Source organism: Acipenser ruthenus, chromosome 41 (assembly GCF_902713425.1).
Source record: "Acipenser ruthenus chromosome 41, fAciRut3.2 maternal haplotype, whole genome shotgun sequence".
In the NCBI taxonomy this organism is placed as follows: domain Eukaryota; kingdom Metazoa; phylum Chordata; class Actinopteri; order Acipenseriformes; family Acipenseridae; genus Acipenser; species Acipenser ruthenus.
Window position 1 is genome coordinate 1142786 of NC_081229.1, and position 20910 is coordinate 1163695.

At 44.5% G+C, this 20910-nt stretch overlaps 3 protein-coding genes across 15 annotated transcripts in view; all 3 read right to left on the bottom strand.

The window, feature by feature from the left end:
• Window positions 1–20910, bottom strand: part of LOC117971162 (zinc finger protein ZFP2-like) — an 87523-nt gene that overhangs the window by 3155 nt on the left and 63458 nt on the right. For 2 of the 5 annotated variants that reach the window (XM_059011178.1, XM_059011177.1), the window contains exon 1: window positions 1374–1578. In XM_059011178.1, coding sequence (XP_058867161.1) covers window positions 1374–1394 — 21 coding nt within the window. In that variant the 5' untranslated portion in view covers window positions 1395–1578. The other 3 variants (XM_059011181.1, XM_059011179.1, XM_059011180.1) reach the window with 3 other exon arrangements.
• LOC117434113 (zinc finger protein 664-like) overlaps window positions 6311–20910 on the bottom strand; it is a 78117-nt gene continuing 63517 nt past the window's right edge. Inside the window, exons 1-5 of one of the 8 annotated variants that reach the window (XR_009311388.1) lie at window positions 14813–14943; window positions 13436–13531; window positions 12646–13156; window positions 8407–12250; window positions 6311–6406 (exon numbers count right to left, since the gene is read on the bottom strand). Coding sequence is in view for 7 of the 8 variants with exons in the window: in XM_059011198.1 (XP_058867181.1) it covers window positions 11385–12250; window positions 12646–13156; window positions 13436–13531; window positions 14813–14836 (1497 nt within the window). In the remaining variant the exon portion in view is untranslated. The other 7 variants (XM_059011199.1, XM_059011198.1, XM_059011200.1 and 4 more) reach the window with 7 other exon arrangements.
• On the bottom strand, window positions 15331–20871 carry LOC117433831 (zinc finger protein CKR1-like). Of its 2 annotated transcripts, none has more exons than XM_034909809.2 (5): window positions 20791–20871; window positions 19581–19732; window positions 18550–18874; window positions 17754–17995; window positions 15331–16862 (listed from the first exon to the last, which is right to left on the bottom strand). In XM_034909809.2, the coding sequence occupies exons 1-5, from the start codon at window positions 20826–20828 to the stop codon at window positions 16501–16503; spliced, it is 1119 nt and encodes a 372-aa protein (XP_034765700.2). In that variant the 5' UTR covers window positions 20829–20871; the 3' UTR covers window positions 15331–16500. The 2 variants fall into 2 exon arrangements, with proteins under 2 accessions (XP_034765700.2, XP_058867224.1); XM_059011241.1 differs by lacking the exon at window positions 20791–20871 and adding an exon at window positions 20323–20370.

Consider the following 20910-nt stretch of genomic DNA (forward strand, 5'->3'; position numbering starts at 1 on the left):
TGTTTATGTAGAGATTAGTTTAGTTATTCATTAAGTTTTCAGACTGTATCGAGTTCTTTTTAAAATTAGGTGAAGATCTTTTTACAATAAAGCCCTCTTCCGATCTGTTGTAGTTTTAGTTTAATGTCACCACAAGTTAATAAACTGTGTGGAGGGTGTTCCGATATCTCCATGCGGTTTTGACACAGCTGTGAATTCATATTGTTGAGTTTAGAGTCAGCGCACAACAACACAGCCCACAGCCGCGTTACACACAAAACCAAACCCCGCGAAAACACGAAACCTTTAGACACAACAAAGACATACAATACAGACACAACAAAGACACGTTATCGGACCCCACAAATACAACGAGGCACACAAATACAAGACGACTGGACAACATTCACAAGCACCGGGGTCACGACTCGATCACGCTCCCCGGCAGCCTGCGGTGGAATTCTCTGCATACAGCGCTGCAGGCACCGGTCCCGTGCTGAGGGAACGATTCAGACAGAGACAAGTTGGAGCAAGTTTACATTTTATTAGTTTGCAAACTGGAGCAAGCATTGAACAGAGTAACACAGACTCTGCAAGCAATCGCTAAGAAGGCTCAGAATACACCAAGTCAAACAGTTCCTTATATAATCAGTTTTTGCACAGAGTTCATGACTTGTGGTAATTCTTATCTTCCTTAGTCAGCTCGAACCAACCTTGTGGTATTCTTGATACTGTTGTCTACCGACTTTTCTGATTGGTTGATTTTTAGTTGCTAGGGAGAGTGTCTATCAAGTCTCACAAAGTTGATTCCCCTAATACAAGAATAACAATCCATATTTGGTAATATTAGCTAAGTGACTGGGGAGAAAAGAGGAATTGTCGCTGTCTCAAAATATTCTCTATATCTTTATCATTTGAGACAGTGTCCTATCCTCATGTCGCTGACTCATGCTCTTCTCTAAAAACAGGGCTGCTGACCCTTGGCCACATTCCAGTGTGTTAGTTCAAAATTGTAAATCTAATACATTGTTAACATCAAACTAAATATAATATCATTATTCAGCTTATACAAATCACAGAAATCATCAAAACGCATTAAATTAAAACTCTTCGTACGATTAGTCTAAATTACTACGATTAGTCCGAGTTATTCTAACACAACCCCACACCTGCGCTCAGGTGAGACAAAACACAACACGCAGGACACATCGCTACAATATATTGATTACCTTACGTCTATATCGACTTCAGGTCGTTTTTTGTCGCATGCCTGCGCTAGTAGAAATCGGCTATACCAGCGGAAACGCCAATTCATTGGTTATATTTAATAAGGGACGGTGCTGAAAAGCCGATGGCGTGACTGTAAGTATCGCTATAGCGAGAGCATCAGATACCTGTGCTGGTACAGAAAGCATTGACCGAGCTGAAAACACCGCGGCTCACAGGAATACAGCAGCAGGAAGAGGCTTTTCTGTCTCAGGTCTGAGCTGAAAGGAAATTGCATCGGTCTTGTTGATGCGGCCATGCCGTGTTCATTTCACAAAGTCTGGGTCTGCCACACCCGAGCTTCACAAACAACCAAACTGAAATAAACATGCAACTTACTTTTTTTTTTTTTTTAACGTCACCTGGTGCATGTAAGTATTTTTCTTTTTCTACTTCTGGCTTTTGATGTTGATGTTGTTCTCTTTGAAAAAAAAAAGACCACGTGTCTTTAAAAACCGCACGTCCCTGTTTATTACGTCACTACATCCCTTCTTATCACCTGACCCGCGGTCACATGACACGTTTGCATTCCGCAGCGGCGTGCGCATGGACTCGGTCTCCTTGCTTTAAATCTGCTACAGACTGCAGGGGGCGCTCTTTCTCTGTCTTTTGAGCCCCAATTTGATCTGTAGGAGTCGTGCCTTTATTTCAGTTCTGGTCACCTCGTTACAAAAAGAATATTGCTGCTCTAGAAAGAATGCAAAGAAGAGCGACCAGAATTATCCCGGGTTTAAAAGGCATGTCGTATGCAGACAGGCTAAAAGAATTGAATCTATTCAGTCTTGAACAAAGAAGACTACGCGGTGATCTGATTCAAACATTCAAAATCCTAAAAGGTATAGACAATGTCGACCCAGGGGACTTCTTTGACCTGAAAAAAGAAACAAGGACCAGGGGGTCACAAGTGGAGATTAGATAAAGGGGCATTCAGAACAGAAAATAGGAGGCACTTTTTTACACAGAGAATTGTGAGGGTCTGGAACCAACTCCCCAGTAATGTTGTTGAAGCTGACACCCTGGGATCCTTCAAGAAGCTGCTTGATGAGATTCTGGGATCAATAAGCTACTAACAACCAAACGAGCAAGATGGGCTGAATGGGGCCTCCTCTCGTTTGTAAATTTTCTTATGTTCTTATGTTCTTGTTTGAACAATCCCAGCGGCGGCCTGTTTGTATGTTTGCATTTGGGGTTCAATGCTTGTTCTCGACCGTGCTGGACACACGACACTTTTTTTGTAAGTGTTTATAATGCGTGCCAAGCAGATCCTCTTCCTGTGTGTGTCTAGTATAGTTTTTGTTTGTTTACTTTTTCGATCAGCTGATCGACTCGAGTGTCTTTGTCAGTGTAGCTTCACTCAAACTGCACACGTGTTTGAACCGGTTTCGCAAACATGTTTTTAAAAACCGACAGAAACGATCCTCGAGCTGCCTGATATCCGGACACATGGTCTTTATTTTAAATGTGTTTGTGTAGATTCCTGCATGTTCCCACACGAGCGAAATAACCACGTCACTCGAGAACGTACCGCACGCGGGTTCACATCACAAGTACATCATGTAGAGAGGAAAGCAGGTTTAAAACCTCAATTAAACAATTCAGAACATATCTCCTTAAATGAGATCCGTAAAAAAACATAATCATAATAATAATAATCATCATCATAATCATCATCATCATCATCATCACTCAGTAGTGTGTCACAATATCATTTGAAACAGATTTACCTCCCTGGTCTGTATTCCCCCCCAGGGGCAAATCACAGCCAAATTACCCCCTCCCTTGTATAGGCTTTAGCCAGGCTTAGAAACATCTGCTAACCCTGCTGCACCCAGTCCTGGGGTTCAGAGCTCCCCTCAATGAAGTCTAGGATTATTAATATTGAAATGATCAGGAGCCAGGAGTTTGAGCAGGGTTACAAACTCACACTAGCCCTGCTGCTGCTGCTGCTGCTGCTGCACCCAGTCCTGGGGTTCAGAGCTCCCCTCAGTGAAGTCTAATATTATTATTAATATTGTAATGATCAGGAGCCAGGAGTTTGAGCAAGGTTAGAAACTCACACTAGCCCTGCTGCTGCTGCTGCTGCTGCTGCACCCAGTCCTGGGGTTCAGAGCTCCCCTCAGTGAAGTCTAATATTATTTTTAAATTTTATTATGATTATTAATATTGAAATGATCAGGAGCCAGGAGTTTGAGCAGGGTTAGAAACTCACACTAACCCTGCTGCTGCACCCAGTCCTGGGGTTCAGAGCTCTCCTCAATGAAGTCTATTATTATTATTATTATTATTATTATTATTATTATTACTATTAATATTGAAAAGAGCAGAGCCTATACAATGGAAACACTGCAGCCGTCAAACCAGTCCTCGTCTGCTAGGGGGCGCTGCAGCTGCCAGACGCACAAGCTGTACAGTTTTAACAGGCACTGCAAGGCTTGTGCTGGTGTTTTATTTATTTATTTTTTTTTAAAAGAAGGTGGCTTCTGGTTTTTAAACTAAGTGTCAGTGATTTACTAAGACTTGATTTGATTCATTCCTTGGAAGTTGGTGGGAAATTGTTAATTAGGATGATGATGATGATGATGATGATGATGATGATGATGATTTAGCGTCTGTGGAATTGCATTTGAATTCCTGCTTGCTGGAAAAGAAATTTTACTGTTTAAAAAAAATAAATAATAAAAAAACGTTTTTGTAATAAAAGGCATCAACGTGCTGATTTCTGATTGGTGGAATTCGGGCGTATTCTGCAGCGAAATGTCAAGTTTTTCAATGTGTCTGTTTTTTTTGTGAAGTGGGTAATCTGGGCTCGCTGCTGGAACAGATTATAATCCCCCCACTGCACCTGCTTGAATTATCAGAACATCTTATTTTACCAGCTTCAAAAATGATAAGAAGCCACAAAGCAGCTGGGCCAGCATATGAAATCAGTCTCGTTGCTTCAAATCTGATGTAGACTTTGAGGGAAGGAGCAGTTCAAACCTGGACTGGAGGGAGCATCCTCTCTCTTAGGAGGTTTACGATTTCTTGTGAGTTCGCTGGTGTGAAACAAGGTGTCCTGACCGACTGAACCTCTTCCCACAGTCAGAGCAGCGATACGGTTTCTCTCCTGTGTGAGTTCGCTGGTGTGTTTTCAGGTCTCCTGACTGACTGAACCTCTTCCCACAGTCAGAGCAGCGATACGGTTTCTCTCCTGTGTGAGATCGCTGGTGTGTTTCAAGGATGCCTGACTGACTGAACCTCTTCCCACAGTAAGAGCAGCGATACGGTTTCTCTCCTGTGTGAGTTCGCTGGTGTTTTTTCATGTCTCCCGAGTGACTGAACCTCTTCCCACAGTCAGAGCAGCGATACGGTTTCTCTCCTGTGTGAGATCGCTGGTGTACTTTCAAGTTTCCTAAATAACTAAAACTCTTCCCACAGTCAGAGCAGCGATACGGTTTCTCTCCTGTGTGAGTTCGCTGGTGTGTTTTCAGGTCTCCTGGGCTATTGAAACTCTTCCTGCATGTAGTGCAGTGATACGGTTTCTCTCCTGTGTGAATTCGCTGGTGTGTTTTAAAGTGGTGTACCCAACGGAAACTCTTCCCACAGTCAGAGCAGTGATAAGGTTTCTCTCCTGTGTGAGTTCGCTGGTGTGAAACAAGGTGGTCTACCCTACTGAAACTCTTCCCACAGTCAGAGCAGCGATACGGTTTATTGTGAATTCTCTGGTGTGCTTTCAAAGTTCCTGAGTGACTGAAACTCTTCCTGCAGCGAGTGCAGCGATATGGTTTCTCTCCTGTGTGAGTTCTCTGTTGTGTTTTATAATGCCCTAACTGGGTGAAACCTTTCCCACAGTCAGGATATTCTCCAGCGCCCGCCCTCGCTTTAGCTGCTGGACTGGAACCTGGAAAATATGAACAGTAAAGAAAGTAAGAGGGACTGCTTGTAGGCTTCGGGCACGTGGCTGGGTGGTGGAGTGGACTCAAGCATGTGAATTTCAGCTGTGAGGCTTGCACTGGGTTACACCAGGTTAAAAACACAAAGTTAAACTGAAAGCCTTTACTTTATGTGTAAAAGCAGAGTCAGTAAAGACTGATGCTGGTGAAACAGAGCCCTGGGATCAAAACCTGCCTTCAAAGTTCTCCTGTAATGTTTCAGGTCTATTTCCTCTAACAAACGTTGCAAATACAAACAAACCGATAGTAACGTAAACTACATGCTCCCTCCCTCCCTCTCAACCACACTGTGGATATCACGCAATCTAGAATAACAATGTCACAGCTACTGGGAGTCACTCACCTGCTAGACTGCATTCTGAATGGGAGCGCCCGTCTTCCTTTCCACCTCCTTGCGTGCTGTTGGGAGAGCCTTCCTCCCTAGCGCCTTGCTCTCTCACGCAGATTCTCTCCAGCACCACGCTACACTCCCGCAGGCGTACAGGCTCCAGCTCAGGGATGTTTGGTTTGAAGTCCTCGGATTCTTCCTTCCCTGGTTCCATGTGGTCAAACTCTACTTCAGGGGGCTCCCGTTTAATAAGGACAGTTTCCAGCACCTCTTCTTGTTTCACAGGAAGGGGTTCTTCTGTCTGGGGGATCTCCAATTCATTGTGCTCAGTTTTAATCTCAGAGACCTCTGGCTGGCTGCTGTCACATTGCATCTCACAGAGCTCCTGTTTAATGGGGAGGGAAGCCAGCCCAGAGAACTCCACTCTAATGGGGACAAGTTCAAGTTCAGGGAACTCCTCTTTAATCTGGACAGACTCCATCTTCACACTGTCCATGGCAGCACACGGGATTCTGTTTAGCAGCTGCTGGAAAAGAAAAGCATTTATTTATTTAAATACAGTGCGACTAAAGGGGATTCTAGAGGGTGATGAAATCTGGCCTGAATAGCAGGGATGGCTTTACTATTGAAGGGACATATAATTTCTTATAGTAAGTTTGCAATACCAGAGGATTTTATCTGTTGAGTAGGTTTACACAGTGTATCCATTCCATATATTATTCATTGTGGATTTATTTTGTGCAACATGTTCTAACATTTACGTTTATAATACAATATGTAATAGCATAGATTGTATCTGTCTAACCTGTAGAGTCCGGTTTGAAGAATGAAGGATGAAAGTTGTCGAGTTGAAGTTGGCGTCTCTGGCTGGGAAGAGGCTTTCGAAGATCGCAGCGTCGAGCTACAGAGTATCCACAGGACAAAATAAAAATAGAAAATAAAGCCGCTACGCAGGTCTGTACAGGATCAAAACTAGTCAAGAAAACATTTCTGAAGCACTGGCAGTCTCCAATCTCATTTTATCTCTCATATAAATAATAAATGTCTTTGCGCGCCTCTTTCTGTCGTCCTCTCTCCTCACGCACGGCGTGCGAGTGAGCTGCCGAAGCCCCGCCTCTCAGCTCGAGCTGCGCGGCTTCTCTGATCCAGGAGGCTCGCGCTGCCGCTCGAGCTCGCCTACAATTCAAATATAACGGCCGCTTTTCAGACCGAACGCGTTTTAAACGATAGAGTCTGACAATAAAACACATTCACAGTGAATATGTGTGCGTTTAAAAACAAAGATACACGACAGCCGACGATGTCTTTATAACATGTTTATGTAGAGATTAGTTTAGTTATTCATTAAGTTTTCAGACTGTATCGAGTTCTTTTTAAAATTAGGTTAAGATCTTTTTTTACAATAAAGCCCTCTTCCGATCTGTTCTAGTTTTATTTTAATGTCACCACAAGTTAATAAACTGTGTGGAGGGTGTTCCGATATCTCCGTGCGGTTTGGGACAGCTGTGAATTCATATTGTTGAGTTTAGAGTCAGCGCACAACAACACAGCCCACAGCCGCATTACACACAAAACCAAACCCCGCGAAAACACGAAACCTTTAGACACAACAAAGACATACAATACAGACACAACAAAGACACGTTATCGGACCCCACAAATACAACGAGGCACACAAATACAAGACGACTGGACAACATTCACAAGCACCGGGGTCACGACTCGATCACGCTCCCCGGCACCCTGCGGTGGAATTCTCTGCATACAGCGCTGCAGGCACCGGTCCCGTGCTGAGGGAACGATTCAGACAGAGACAAGTTGGAGCAAGTTTACATTTTATTAGTTTGCAAACTGGAGCAAGCATTGAACAGAGTAACACAGACTCTGCAAGCAATCGCTAAGAAGGCTCAGAATACACCAAGTCAAACAGTTCCTTATATAATCAGTTTTTGCACAGAGTTCATGACTTGTGGTAATTCTTATCTTCCTTAGTCAGCTCGAACCAACCTTGTGGTATTCTTGATACTGTTGCCTACCGACTTTTCTGATTGGTTGATTTTTTAGTTGCTAGGGAGAGTGTCTATCAGGTCCCACAAAGCTGATTCCCCCAATACAAGAATAACAATCCATATTTGGTAATATTAGCTAAGTGACTGGGGAGAAAAGAGGAATTGTCGCTGTCTCAAATTATTCTTTGTATCTAATATCATTTGAGACAGTGTCCTATCCTCATGTCGCTGACTCATGCTCTTCTCTAAAAACAGGGCTGCTGCTCCTAGGCCACATTCCAGTGTGTTGGTTCAACATTGTAAATCTAATACATTGTTAACATCAAACTAAATATAATATCATTATTCAGGTTATACAAATCACAGAAATCATCAAAACACATTAAATTAAAACTCTTCGTACGATTAGTCTAAATTACTACGATTAGTCCGAGTTATTCTAACACAACCCCACACCTGCGCTCAGGTGAGACAAAACACAACACGCAGCACACATCGCTACAATATATTGATTACCTTACGTCTATATCGACTTCAGGTCGTTTTTTGTCGCATGCCTGCGCTAGTACAAACCGGCTATACCAGCGGAAACGCCAATTCATTGGTTATATTTAATAAGGGACGGTGCTGAAAAGCCGATGGCGTGACTGTAAGTATCGCTATAGCGAGAGCATCAGATACCTGTGCTGGTACAGAAAGCATTGACCGAGCTGAAAACACCGCGGCTCACAGGAATACAGCAGCAGGCAGAGGCTTTTCTGTCTCAGCTCTGAGCTGAAAGGAAATTGCATCGGTCTTGTTGATGCGGCCATGCCGTGTTCATTTCACAAAGTCTGGGTCTGCCACACCCGAGCTTCACAAACAACCAAACTGAAATAAACATGCAACTTACTTTTTTTTTTTTTCAACGTCACCTGGTGCATGTAAGTATTTTTCTTTTTCTACTTCTGGCTTTTGTTGTTGATTTTGTTCTCTTTGAAAAAAAAAAAAAGACCACGTGTCTTTAAAAATCGCACGTCCCTGTTTATTACGTCACTACATCCCTTCTTATCACCTGACCCGCGGTCACATGACACGTTTGCATTCCGCAGCGGCGTGGGCATGGAGTCGGTCTCCTTGCTTTAAAGCTGCTACAGACTGCAGGGGGCGCTCTTTCTCTGTCTTTTGAGCCCCCATTTGATCTGTAGGAGTCGTGCCTTTATTTCAGTTCTGGTCACCTCGTTACAAAAAGAATATTGCTGCTCTAGAAAGAGCGCAAAGAAGAGCGACCAGAATTATCCCGGGTTTAAAAGGCATGTCGTATGCAGACAGGCTAAAATAATTTAATCTATTCAGTCTTGAACAAAGAAGACTACGCGGCGATCTGATTCAAACATTCAAAATCCTCAAAGGTATAGACAATGTCGACCCAGGGGACTTCTTTGACCTGAAAAAAGAAACAAGGACCAGGGGGTCACAAGTGGAGATTAGATAAAGGGGCATTCAGAACAGAAAATAGGAGGCACTTTTTTACACAGAGAATTGTGAGGGTCTGGAACCAACTCCCCAGTAATGTTGTTGAAGCTGACACCCTGGGATCCTTCAAGAAGCTGCTTGATGAGATTCTGGGATCAATAAGCTACTAACAACCAAACGAGCAAGATGGGCTGAATGGGGCCTCCTCTCGTTTGTAAATTTTCTTATGTTCTTATGTTCTTGTTTGAACAATCCCAGCGGCGGCCTGTTTGTATGTTTGCATTTGGGGTTCAATGCTTGTTCTCGACCGTGCTGGACACACGACACTTTTTTTGTAAGTGTTTATAATGCGTGCCAAGCAGATCCTCTTCCTGTGTGTGTCTAGTATAGTTTTTGTTTGTTTACTTTTTCGATCAGCTGATCGACTCGAGTGTCTTTGTCAGTGTAGCTTCACTCAAACTGCACACGTGTTTGAACCGGTTTCGCAAACATGTTTTTAAAAACCGACAGAAACGATCCTCGAGCTGCCTGATATCCGGACACATGGTCTTTATTTTAAATGTGTTTGTGTAGATTCCTGCATGTTCCCACACGAGCGAAATAACCACGTCACTCGAGAACGTACCGCACGCGGGTTCACATCACAAGTACATCATGTAGAGAGGAAAGCAGGTTTAAAACCTCAATTAAACAATTCAGAACATATCTCCTTAAATGAGATCCGTAAAAAAACATAATCATAATAATAATAATCATCATCATAATCATCATCATCATCATCATCACTCAGTAGTGTGTCACAATATCATTTGAAACAGATTTACCTCCCTGGTCTGTATTCCCCCCCAGGGGCAAATCACAGCCAAATTACCCCCTCCCTTGTATAGGCTTTAGCCAGGCTTAGAAACATCTGCTAACCCTGCTGCACCCAGTCCTGGGGTTCAGAGCTCCCCTCAATGAAGTCTAGGATTATTAATATTGAAATGATCAGGAGCCAGGAGTTTGAGCAGGGTTACAAACTCACACTAGCCCTGCTGCTGCTGCTGCTGCTGCTGCACCCAGTCCTGGGGTTCAGAGCTCCCCTCAGTGAAGTCTAATATTATTATTAATATTGTAATGATCAGGAGCCAGGAGTTTGAGCAAGGTTAGAAACTCACACTAGCCCTGCTGCTGCTGCTGCTGCTGCTGCACCCAGTCCTGGGGTTCAGAGCTCCCCTCAGTGAAGTCTAATATTATTTTTAAATTTTATTATGATTATTAATATTGAAATGATCAGGAGCCAGGAGTTTGAGCAGGGTTAGAAACTCACACTAACCCTGCTGCTGCACCCAGTCCTGGGGTTCAGAGCTCTCCTCAATGAAGTCTATTATTATTATTATTATTATTATTATTATTATTATTATTATTATTATTATTACTATTAATATTGAAAAGAGCAGAGCCTATACAATGGAAACACTGCAGCCGTCAAACCAGTCCTCGTCTGCTAGGGGGCGCTGCAGCTGCCAGACGCACAAGCTGTACAGTTTTAACAGGCACTGCAAGGCTTGTGCTGGTGTTTTATTTATTTATTTTTTTTTAAAAGAAGGTGGCTTCTGGTTTTTAAACTAAGTGTCAGTGATTTACTAAGACTTGATTTGATTCATTCCTTGGAAGTTGGTGGGAAATTGTTAATTAGGATGATGATGATGATGATGATGATGATGATGATGATGATGATTTAGCTTCTGTGGAATTGCATTTGAATTCCTGCTTGCTGGAAAAGAAATTTTACTGTTTAAAAAAAATAAATAATAAAAAAACGTTTTTGTAATAAAAGGCATCAACGTGCTGATTTCTGATTGGTGGAATTCGGGCGTATTCTGCAGCGAAATGTCAAGTTTTTCAATGTGTCTGTTTTTTTTGTGAAGTGGGTAATCTGGGCTCGCTGCTGGAACAGATTATAATCCCCCCACTGCACCTGCTTGAATTATCAGAACATCTTATTTTACCAGCTTCAAAAATGATAAGAAGCCACAAAGCAGCTGGGCCAGCATATGAAATCAGTCTCGTTGCTTCAAATCTGCTATAGACTTTGAGGAAGGGAACAGTTCAAACCTGGACTTAGTGAGGGAGGGAGCAGTTCAGTCTCTGTGCCTCAAACCTGCCCTGGACTAACCCAGCTGGGGCAGTTCAGTCTCTGTTCCTCAAACCTGCCCTAGACTAACCCAGCTGGGGTAGTTCAGTCTCTGTGCCTCAAACCTGCCTCAAACCTATCAGAACATCTTATTTTACCAGCTTCAAAAATGATAAGAAGCCACAAAGCAGCTGGGCCAGCATATGAAATCAGTCTCGTTGCTTCAAATCTGATGTAGACTTTGAGGGAAGGAGCAGTTCAAACCTGGACTGGAGGGAGCATCCTCTCTCTTAGGAGGTTTACGATTTCTTGTGAGTTCGCTGGTGTGAAACAAGGTGTCCTGACCGACTGAACCTCTTCCCACAGTCAGAGCAGCAATACGGTTTCTCTCCTGTGTGAGTTCGCTGGTGTGTTTTCAGGTCTCCTGACTGACTGAACCTCTTCCCACAGTCAGAGCAGCGATACGGTTTCTCTCCTGTGTGAGATCGCTGGTGTGTTTCAAGGATGCCTGACTGACTGAACCTCTTCCCACAGTAAGAGCAGCGATACGGTTTCTCTCCTGTGTGAGTTCGCTGGTGTTTTTTCATGTCTCCCGAGTGACTGAACCTCTTCCCACAGTCAGAGCAGCGATACGGTTTCTCTCCTGTGTGAGATCGCTGGTGTACTTTCAAGTTTCCTAAATAACTAAAACTCTTCCCACAGTCAGAGCAGCGATACGGTTTCTCTCCTGTGTGAGTTCGCTGGTGTGTTTTCAGGTCTCCTGGGCTATTGAAACTCTTCCTGCATGTAGTGCAGTGATACGGTTTCTCTCCTGTGTGAATTCGCTGGTGTGTTTTAAAGTGGTGTACCCAACGGAAACTCTTCCCACAGTCAGAGCAGTGATAAGGTTTCTCTCCTGTGTGAGTTCGCTGGTGTGAAACAAGGTGGTCTACCCTACTGAAACTCTTCCCACAGTCAGAGCAGCGATACGGTTTATTGTGAATTCTCTGGTGTGCTTTCAAAGTTCCTGAGTGACTGAAACTCTTCCTGCAGCGAGTGCAGCGATATGGTTTCTCTCCTGTGTGAGTTCTCTGTTGTGTTTTATAATGCCCTAACTGGGTGAAACCTTTCCCACAGTCAGGATATTCTCCAGCGCCCGCCCTCGCTTTAGCTGCTGGACTGGAACCTGGAAAATATGAACAGTAAAGAAAGTAAGAGGGACTGCTTGTAGGCTTCGGGCACGTGGCTGGGTGGTGGAGTGGACTCAAGCATGTGAATTTCAGCTGTGAGGCTTGCACTGGGTTACACCAGGTTAAAAACACAAAGTTAAACTGAAAGCCTTTACTTTATGTGTAAAAGCAGAGTCAGTAAAGACTGATGCTGGTGAAACAGAGCCCTGGGATCAAAACCTGCCTTCAAAGTTCTCCTGTAATGTTTCAGGTCTATTTCCTCTAACAAACGTTGCAAATACAAACAAACCGATAGTAACGTAAACTACATGCTCCCTCCCTCCCTCTCAACCACACTGTGGATATCACGCAATCTAGAATAACAATGTCACAGCTACTGGGAGTCACTCACCTGCTAGACTGCATTCTGAATGGGAGCGCCCGTCTTCCTTTCCACCTCCTTGCGTGCTGTTGGGAGAGCCTTCCTCCCTAGCGCCTTGCTCTCTCACGCAGATTCTCTCCAGCACCACGCTACACTCCCGCAGGCGTACAGGCTCCAGCTCAGGGATGTTTGGTTTGAAGTCCTCGGATTCTTCCTTCCCTGGTTCCATGTGTTCAAACCCTACTTCAGGGGCCTCCCGTTTAATAAGGACAGTTTCCAGCACCTCTTCTTGTTTCACAGGAAGGGGTTCTTCTGTCTGGGGAATCTCCAATTCATTGTGCTCTGCTTTAATCTCAGAGACCTCTGGCTGGCTGCTGTCACATTGCATCTCACAGAGCTCCTGTTTAATGGGGAGGGAAGCCAGCCCAGAGAACTCCACTGTAAAGGGGACAAGTTCAAGTTCAGGGAACTCCTCTTTAATCTGGACAGACTCCATCTCCACACTGTCCATGGCAGCACACGGGATTCTGTTTAGCAGCTGCTGGAAAAGAAAAGCATTTATTTATTTCAATACAGTGCTACTAAAGGCGATTCTAGAGGGCGACAAAATCTGGCCTGAATAGCAAGGGTGGCTTTACTATTGAAGGGACATATAATTTCTTATAGTAAGCTTGTAATACCAGAGGATTTTATCTGTTGAGTAGGTTTACACAGTGTATCCATTCCATATATTATTCATTGTGGATTTCTTTTGTGCAACATGTTGTAACATTTACGTTTATAATACAATATGTAATAGCATAGATTGTATCTGTCTAACCTGTAGAGTCCGGTTTGAAGAATGAAGGATGAAAGTTGTCGAGTTGAAGTTGGCGTCTCTGGCTGGGAAGAGGCTTTCGAAGGACGCAGCGTCGAGCTACAGCGTATCCACAAGACAAAATAAAAATAGAAAACAAAGCCGCTACACAGGTCTGTACAGGATCAAAACTAGTCAAGAAAACATTTCTGAAGCACTGGCAGTCTCCAATCTCATTTTTATCTCTCATATAAATAATAAATGTCTTTGCGCGCCTCTTTCTGTCGTCCTCTCTCCTCACGCACGGCGTGCGAGTGAGCTGCCGAAGCCCCGCCTCTCAGCTCGAGCTGCGCGGCTTCTCTGATCCAGGAGGCTCGCGCTGCCGCTCGAGCTCGCCTACAATTCAAATATAACGGCCGCTTTTCAGACCGAACGCGTTTTAAACGATAAAGTCTGACAATAAAACACATTCACAGTGAATATGTGTGCGTTTAAAAAGCAAGATACAGGACAGCCGACGATGTCTTTATAACATGTTTATTTAGAGATTAGTTTCGTTACTAGTAAGTTTGCCGATTGTATAGAGTTATTTTTAAAATTAGGTAAAGATCTTTTTACAATACAGCCCTTCCGATCTGTTCTAGTTTTAGTTTAATGTCACCACAAGTTAATAAACTGTGTGGAGGGTGTTCCGATATCTCCGTGCGGTTTTGGGACAGCTGTGAATTCATATTATTGAGTTTAGAGTCAGCGCACAACAACACAGCCCACAGCCGCGTTACACACAAAACCAAACCCCGCGAAAACACGGAACCTTTAGACACAACAAAGACATACAATACAGACACAACAAAGACACGTTATCGGACCCCACAAATACAACGAGGCACACAAATACAAGACGACTGGACAACATTCACAAGCACTGGGGTCACGACTCGATCACGCTCCCCTGCACCCCACACCTGCGCTCAGGTGAGACAAAACACAACACGCAGGACACATCGCTACAATATATTGATTACCTTACGTCTATATCGACTTCAGGTCGTTTTTTGTCGCATGCCTGCGCTAGTACAAACCGGCTATACCAGCGGAAACGCCAATTCATTGGTTATATTTAATAAGGGACGGTGCTGAAAAGCCTCTGGTGTGACTGTAAGTATCGCTATAGCGAGAGCATCAGATACCTGTGCTGGTACAGAAAGCATTGACCGAGCTGAAAACACCGCGGCTCACAGGAATACAGCAGCAGGAAGAGGCTTTTCTGTCTCAGGTCTGAGCTGAAAGGAAATTGCATCGGTCTTGTTGATGCGGCCATGCCGTGTTCATTTCACAAAGTCTGGGTCTGCCACACCCGAGCTTCACAAACAACCAAACTGAAATAAACATGCAACTTACTTTTTTTAACGTCACCTGGTGCATGTAAGTATTTTTCTTTTTCTACTTCTGGCTTTTGATGTTGATGTTGTTCTCTTTGAAAAAAAAAACACCACGTGTCTTTAAAAACCGCACGTCCCTGTTTATTACGTCACTGCATCCCTTCTAAATCACCTGACCCGCGGTCACATGACACGTTTGCATTCCGCAGCGGCGTGTGCATGGAGTAGGTCTCCTTGCTTTAATGCTGCTACAGACTGCTGGGGGCGCTCTTTCTCTGTCTTTTGAGCCCCCATTTGATCTGTAGGAGTCGTGCCTTTATTTCAGTTCTGGTCACCTCGTTACAAAAAGAATATTGCTGCTCTAGAAAGAGCGCAAAGAAGAGCGACCAGAATTATCCCGGGTTTAAAAGGCATGTCGTATGCAGACAGGCTAAAAGAATTGAATCTATTCAGTCTTGAACAAAGAAGACTACGCGGTGATCTGATTCAAACATTCAAAATCCTAAAAGGTATAGACAATGTCGACCCTGGGGACTTCTTTGACCTGAAAAAAGAAACAAGGACCAGGGGGTCACAAGTGGAGATTAGATACAAGGGCATTCAGAACAGAAAATAGGAGGCACTTTTTTACACAGAGAATTGTGAGGCTCTGGAACCAACTCCCCAGTAATGTTGTTGAAGCTGACACCCTGGGATCCTTCAAGAAGCTGCTGATGAGATTCTGGGATCAATAAGCTACTAACAACCAAACCAGCAAGATGGGCTGAATGGGGCCTCCTCTCGTTTGTAAACTTTCTTATTCTCTTATGTTCTTGTTTGAACAATCCCAGAGCGGCCTGTCTGTATGTTTGCATTTGGGGTTCAATGCTTGTTCTCGACCGTGCTGGACACACGACACTTTTTTTGTAAGTGTTTATAATGCGTGCCAAGCAGATCCTCTTCCTGTGTGTGTCTAGTATAGTTTTTGTTTGTTTGGTTTTTTTTTACAATTTTTACTTTTTCGATCAGCTGATCGACTCGAGTGTCTTTGTCAGTGTAGCTTCACTCAAACTGCACACGTGTTTGAATCGGTTTCGCAAAGATGTTTTTTTTAAAAAACCGACAGAAACGATCCTTGAGCTGCCTGATATCCGGTCACATGGTCTTTATTTTTAATGTGTTTGTGTAGATTCCTGCATGTTCCCACACGAGCGAAATAACCACGTCACTCGAGAACGTACCGCACGCGGGTTTACATCACAAGTACATCATGTAGAGAGGAAAGCAGGTTTAAAACCTCAATTAAACAATTCAGAACATATCTCCTTAAATGAGATCCGTAAAAAAAACATAATCATAATAATAATAATCATCATCATAATCATCATCATCATCACTCAGTAGTGTGTCACAATATCATTTGAAACAGATTTACCTCCCTGGTCTGTATTCGCCCCCAGGGGCAAATCACAGCCAACTTACCCCCTCCCTTGTATAGGCTTTAGCCAGACTTAGAAACATTTACTAACCCTGCTGCACCCAGTCCTGGGGTTCAGAGCTCCCCTCAATGAAGTCTGTTATTATTATTATTAATATTGAAATAATCAGGAGCCTGGAGTTTGAGCAGGGTTAGAAACTCATTCTAGCCCTGCTGCTGCTGCTGCACCCAGTCCTGGGGTTCAGAGCTCCCCTCAATGAAGTCTAGTATTATTATTATTATTGAAATGATCAGGAGCCAGGAGTTTGAGCAGGGTTAGAATCACGGGGAGACGACTCCTCGCCACCCGCACAGCGGTGCCCCGGCACACCCCCGAACCCCACGAAGATCTGTCCGCAGAGCTGGCATGGGAACGAGGCTGGGGGCCCCGGCGCGATCCTCAGCAGCGCCACGGCCCGGCCCGGCCCCGGGTCCCGGTGAGTCCTCTCGTGGGAGCGCTGGTTGCTGAGCTGGCTGAAGCGGCGTCCGCAGAGCCGGCAGCTGTAGGGCTTCTCTCCCGTGTGGACGCGCTGGTGCGCTTTGAAGTTCCACGGGAGAGAGAAAGTCTTACCACAGTCGGGGCAAACGAAGGGCTTGGGAGACGCGGAGACAGCTGAAAAACAAAACAAACAGAGAGAAAACAAATAAACAAACAAACAAACAATCCGATGTGCCTTTATATATGTCGGGCAGCAGTGTGGAGTAGTGGTCAGGGCTCTGGACTCTTGACCGGAGGGTCGTGGGTTCAATCCCAGGTGGGGGACACTGCTGCTGTACCATTGAGCAAGGTACTTTACCTAGATTGCTCCAGTAAAAACCCAACTGTATAAATGGGTAATTGTATGTAAAAATAATGTGATATCTTGTAACAATTGTAAGTCGCTCTGGATAAGGGCGTCTGCTAAGAAATAAATAATAATAATAACAATGCAATATGCACTATAGATCCATTGCTGTGCTCTGCCCTGGAACATCAGCGGATGCGCTATCCTTGCAGCACTAACATGTCACTGTAGATCTAACTCGCTGTAATCCTAACTTGTTGCACGCTTGCTCCTATTGTATTGTAGTATTATTATTATTATTTACACTGGCTGTAAACTACACAGTATCCAGAGCTGCCGTCCTCCCGAGGGCACACTGAGGTCTCCAGCTCTAGCTGCAGTATTCACATCACTGCTTGCTATTAGCTATTCAACCTCCAAATCTGTGTTACACGGCAAACCAACAAGAGACAACGAAGGAGTCCTTAGATAGATGAATCTTGCATTGTAATCCTGTAAGTCGCTTTGGATAAAGCAGGCATCTGCCAAGTAAAAAATGCATATATATATATATACATAGATATATATAATGAATGAAAATGGATGGGACTGCTGTGCAATGGGAGTCTTATCCCGTCCCTCCATCCTCGATATATAAATACCTCCACTGTTTGTTTTCAAACAAACAACTTTGAGGCATCAGATGAAACAGAATAGAGTTTGATTCCAGCTGTGTGCACCTGTCGTGCTGGCTGGGCGGGGTACAGGGCTCCCGCTCTGGTCAGTGTGGGTACTACAGGTCTGGGTGTGATCGGATCCCTCCTCTCTCCTCTCCACCTCGCCGTCCCCCGACAACGACTCCTCCTCCTCCTCCTGTTTGATGACGACTGCCCCCAACTCCGAGGGGTCCGCTGCGTACTGGGAGGGGGGACCCCCAGATTCAGGTCCGGCAGGCGTCTCGTTAGGGGGGTCCTGACTCTGCCTGATAAGAAACACCAAACAACATGAATTTGTGGAGTTTGATTGATGGGTGTCATGCTGGAACCGGATTCTACTTGAATAGACAGCTGTGCGCTGCACCTGAATTCTCTGTAATCTAGAGAGAGAGATAGATAGATAGAGAGAGAGAGAGAGAGAGAGAGAGAGAGAGAGAGACAAACAGACAGAGATAGATAGATAGATAGATAGATAGATAGATAGATAGACAGACAGACAGACAGACAGACAGACAGACAGACAGACAGACAGACAGATAGCCAGATAGACAGACAGACATACAGACAGACAGACAGATAGCTAGATAGATAGACAGACAGGCAGACAGATAGATAGATATAATTTGTAGTATGTGGCAGACCCTGCTATTAATATGGTACACCCATCTGAAATTGCATTGCAGCAGATGGAAATGACATCACACTAAGATTAGCTACATAAGATGCAAGATACAGATGTATAATTGCTAGCGTTGAGAAGCTCATCAAACCAGGACTGCGATGCGGACGGACTGGCGCCCCTGCTCCCTGGCTCACTCACTCCTTTGCGGCGCACTGGTGCCCCGGCACCCTCCCGAAGCCCACGAAGCTGCGCCCGCACTCCCGGCAGGGGTACACGGCCGGGTCCCGGTGCTGCTGCGATGCGGGCCGAGGCGGGATCCTCAGCAGCGCCACGGCCCGGCCCGGCCCCGGGTCCCGGTGAGTCCTCTCGTGGGAGCGCTGGTTGCTGAGCTGGCTGAAGCGGCGTCCGCAGAGCCGGCAGCTGTAGGGCTTCTCTCCCGTGTGGACGCGCTGGTGCGCTTTGAAGTTCCACGGGAGAGAGAAAGTCTTACCACAGTCGCCACAGATAGTGAGGTGATACACCCCTAGAGAAGGGGAAATAGAGACGGGAAGATAGCATCATTATTATTATTATTATTATTATTATTATTATTATTATTATTATCCATTCATCCATTATCATTAACTGCTTACTCCTTTACAGGGTCGCGGTGAGCCGGAGATCCTGACCCGGCATACACAGGGCACAAGGCGAGACTATACCCTGGACAGGACGCCAGTCCATCGCAGGGCACCACACACACACACACTCACACTCACACAGAGGGCAATTTAGAGTGACCAATCAACCTGGACAGCATGTCTTTGGACTGTGGGAGGAAACCCACGCGCACACAGGGAGAACACGCAAACTCCACACAGATAGTACCCTAAGCTGGATTCAAACCCAGGACCCTGGCGCTGTGAGGAAGCAGCGCTAACCACTACGCCACCATGCCAGCCATTATTATTATTATTATTATTATTATTATTATTATTATTATTATTATTATTATTATTAATAATACAATCAGGGGTTCATTTGTAAACACAAGGGCCCTGTATCTTGTAGTTAAGGAAAGGAGATTGCGTTTTTGTTTCTAGCCCTGATGTACTGACCCTGCCTCACACTTCTCTCATTCAGTTCATGCAGCAGGAAAGTGTGTGTTTTTATTGGGCATGCTATGTGTGTGCATGGTTATTTTTTGCGCCACTCCCCCCCCCCCCCGGCGCGGTTCGTCTTAAACGTACTCCTCTGACTGGTCCTGGCGTCTGGAGGCTCCGCCCGCTCCCGCTCCGTGTCACTTCCTGCACGCGTGACTTCCTGTTTAAGGGGAACCCCGAGCTGAGAGGGATCTTCGGTTCTGTCACGTGAATTGATTTTAGACATCTCTGTTTGGGACCTGTGTCAAATAATAATAATAATAATAATAATAATAATACATATGCATGGATAACATATAGATAGATAGATAGATAGATAGATAGATAGATAGATAGATAGATAGATAGATAGACAGATAGATAATAATTATATATATATATATATATATATATATATATATATATATATATATATATAGGCTCGGTGGCCCAGCGGTTAAAGAAAGGGGCTTGTTTGTTCCCAGGAGGTTCCAGGTTCAATCCCAGCCACTGACTCATTGTGTGACCCTGAGCAAGTCACTTCACCTCCTTGTGCTCCGTCCTTCGGATGAGACGCAAAACAAACGAGGTCCTATTGGAAGCGACTCTGCAGCAGCAGCAGCAGTTGTTGATGATGCAGAGTTCAGCCCCCTAAGATTAACGCCTCTGCTAAATAATAATAATAATAATAATAATAATAATGACATGTGAATATGTATATAACGCAATGTCTATTTGTGTACATTATAATGATTACCTATCTATCTATCTATCTATCTATCTGTACACACACACACACACGAGTGTGACTTCATGATCTTACTTGACATGCACAAACAAACCCACATACAATATGCGCGCCTTCCTCAGCGCAGCGCCGCACTGCAGCACAGGCAGACCGGGGCCGTGTTCCACAGAAAGGGATTCGTGCGCGCCAGGACGGGGGGGGGGACTCTTTAGAGAGGCGGACCAACATGGAGGAGATTCAGAACTTCCCTTTAAGAGTTCATTTTATAATAATAATAATAATAATAATAATAATAATAATAATAATAATAATAATGAGACATTACTGCACGATTATACCGAAGAAGAAACAAATAATAATAATAACAATACCACTTGTAACACATTCACAGTTTCAATGCACATATACGGGACAAAGCAAGGACTGGAACACCTTCAAATATCCGACACAAGGAAACCACGGGCCCCTCACATTACCCTCGCATATAATATGCCTTGTGAAGACTGTTTTAGTTTTGCAAACAATAAACACGCCGCGCTGCTGCTGGCAATATCGCGATGCTGTACTTACATCACTGCCTCTGTCGCTGCGGAATGCACCCCTGTCATGTGACCCAGGCGGCGACCCAAGAGCTTCAGTGACGTTTCAAAGAGAGGCTGCCCAGCAATTAATTACACAGACACAGGGTCG

Bases quoted from the DNA above. Each gene is read 5' to 3' on its own strand.
- LOC117433831 (XM_034909809.2), bottom strand. From the start codon at position 20,828: ATGACAGGGGTGCATTCCGCAGCGACAGAGGCAGTGAT. The intron at 17,996-18,549 runs GTGAGTGAGCCA...GTTTCTTATCAG, and splicing joins CACCAGTGCGCCGCAAAGGA to GCAGAGTCAGGACCCCCCTA. The intron at 16,863-17,753 runs GTGCACACAGCT...TTTGTTTTTCAG, and splicing joins CCGCCCAGCCAGCACGACAG to CTGTCTCCGCGTCTCCCAAG.